Here is a 2,550-nt window from a genome sequence, read left to right as displayed (position 1 = left end):
TAGACGACAGTCATGGTGATCAGTCTTTATCATCGGGTCTCAGCTCTCCAACACGCTGTCAGAATGGTGAAAGAGTGGAACGCTATTCTAGAAAGGTGTTTGTTGGAGGTCTTCCTCCTGACATTGATGAAGGTACTGTGAATAAGTTACATTGGTGAGATGTGGGAATTGGCTTTCATGTAATTACTTTAAAAAGGTCAGATTTTCATAAAAACGAATGTATTTTCCCAGGTATGTCACTTGTAGCGCTTGTGGTATTATTTAAAACAAACAAACAAACACCACCACCCCCTGCAACACCTGAGAATTTACTTGACATTCTTTTGTACTGTAGATCAGAAGAGATGGAGACAGAAATGCCTGCATAGCAGGTCTTCTAATCTGCAATAGCAACATGTGTTCCCACATATGTAAAGTGGGAAAGCTGAAAAAGGGAACTTAGTGGGTACTGTCACTCCTCCGTAGTCTTTCCCTCTTCTTTTTAAAAGATGTGGTTGACTTTAAGGACTTTGTTAATACAGTCCTTACCAAAATTAATCGGGCTTTAATTAATCAGCTCTTATATCCAGCATATATGCAGTGTTCAGTTGACAAATGTAGGGCAATTAATATGGTTACAAAATAATAATCAGCTTAGTAGGATGGTCAGGTTTTTTCTCAATCTCAATCAGTATCTGCTCTACTTGTGTGTGCCCACACACCCCCCGACTTCCAAACCAAAAATATGACAGGTTTTGGTGTATTTTTCTTATTATAGCTGGAATCCACCACTATCTAGCTTCAACTGGCATACGTAGGGAATCTGAGGATGCCTTATAATGAAAAGAGAGGGATCTCCAAATCTGACCTACTAAATTGAAGCCTAAACCACGTGCAATTTTAATAAAGAAATAGTATGAGTTGCCAATCTGTGGTTTACAAACAGCTCAAATGCAGTTCCCATGTCACATCATGAGTTGCAGGATTGTTGATACAGGGACTGCTGGGTAATCTGAATCCCCAGCTCTAAGAAGAAGCAGGCCAACAGGTACAACCGACGTGAACATTGCTGGGTCACTCAGAATCAAAAATATATGCCCAGCCTATTCTGTGAGGAAGTTAACATGGCCACTTGGGAGCTGTTACCCTCTTCCATGAGAGGTCTGCTCTAGTAACACCTTTTTTCCTTCAGCTCCTGAGTTATGCGATATGTGTTTTGTGGCTCTAGTTGCTTGAAAAATCGGATGTGCAGCTCATGGGGTCAGATAAACTGGACACATCTCGAACAGCAATCAGAAAATTGGAAAACCACTGCCTTTCTGTTCAAACTTTTCTCCTGATGGATTGTTGCTCTGATCTATCTAGCATCACATTAGACATAATTTTAAACTAATTATTTCTTTAAAGTACATAAATAAATGCATTGAGAAAAAAGATTTTTTTAAAAAATAACATAAAATATTTTTTTCTGAAGCATTTGCATGTAAAATAAAATTGTCCTATAGGATAGTTTGAGATGTGTGTTCCACAGTGTTTCTAAACCGATGCTTAAAAATCGAAGAAATAAATCGGTAATTCAAGGCAGATTTCCAGAGGGGACTGAGGAAGGTGAAATCCCCACAGTCGCATGACCTGATGCAGCCTGCTTTTTAGGGCGTGCTACAAGGAGTGGCTGTGCTGACATGTAGCTCCTCCGTCAGTCCCATGTGGCTGCATCTGACCCTGCTTTGTGGCTATAATTAGAAATAGACCGCAGCTGAAGCATATTCACTTCTGATAGATCATGTTTGCATTTAATCCTGCTGCAAACTTGCATTAGTGGAATGTAAAATTATTTTTTTAAGCAGCCATGTGTAGCATAGAGGTGAAAGAATACTTAGGCATCCTCTATGTACATTATTGCAGTTTTCACTGTTCTTAATAGGTGTAGAAAATAGTCTGGGTTTTTGTTTTTTTTTTAAAGTAAGAATTGTTACCTTGCCACTGTCAGTCTTCGGATTCTAAGGTGCCTCATTTGTTTTTTATAGATGAAATCACTGCCAGCTTTCGTAGGTTTGGACCTCTTGTGGTGGACTGGCCTCACAAAGCTGAAAGCAAGTCATATTTTCCACCTAAAGGTAATCAGTTTAAAATATGTTTATGCAGTCTGTTCTGGTAAAAGGAAACTACGTCTGCAATGTGGCACGCCATTACAAAGAAAAGATTTGACTCTTTACGATGAATTTTCTCTCTTTCAACAAGCATATTTTCAGCAGTTGTCATGATGGAGAAAACACAATTCAGTGACTGAAATGTGGTCCTGTGTGTGTATTTCTTCAGTAAGCCTGGAGTCCTTGAATCATGCCCTAATTTACACTAGGCTTACTTTAGAAGGCAAGTTGCAGAAATTTCCTAGGGCTGATTTTGTTGCAGTTTGCATACTGTAGAAACCATAGGAGTAATAGCTGGAAGTCACTGGTGGATGGCTAAACAGTATTTTGTAGAGACGCGTGAGTCCGCTTTGTGTGTTCTGACCCAAGCAGCTGTGATCCTGCTCAGAACCCCAAGGTCTGCATCAGGGTGCACCGGGTG

At 39.9% G+C, this 2,550-nt stretch overlaps 1 protein-coding gene across 1 annotated transcript in view; it reads left to right on the top strand.

Moving 5' to 3' along the window:
• CPEB3 (cytoplasmic polyadenylation element binding protein 3) overlaps positions 1 to 2,550 on the top strand; it is a 99,782-nt gene that overhangs the window by 64,684 nt on the left and 32,548 nt on the right. Inside the window, 2 exon segments of the mRNA XM_009323264.1 lie at positions 4 to 132; positions 2,007 to 2,096. Coding sequence (XP_009321539.1) covers positions 4 to 132; positions 2,007 to 2,096 — 219 coding nt within the window.

This window comes from Pygoscelis adeliae, unplaced genomic scaffold (assembly GCF_000699105.1).
Source record: "Pygoscelis adeliae isolate BGI_AS28 unplaced genomic scaffold, ASM69910v1 Scaffold294, whole genome shotgun sequence".
Lineage (NCBI taxonomy): Eukaryota > Metazoa > Chordata > Aves > Sphenisciformes > Spheniscidae > Pygoscelis > Pygoscelis adeliae.
This window is presented reverse-complemented; position numbering and strand designations above follow the sequence as displayed.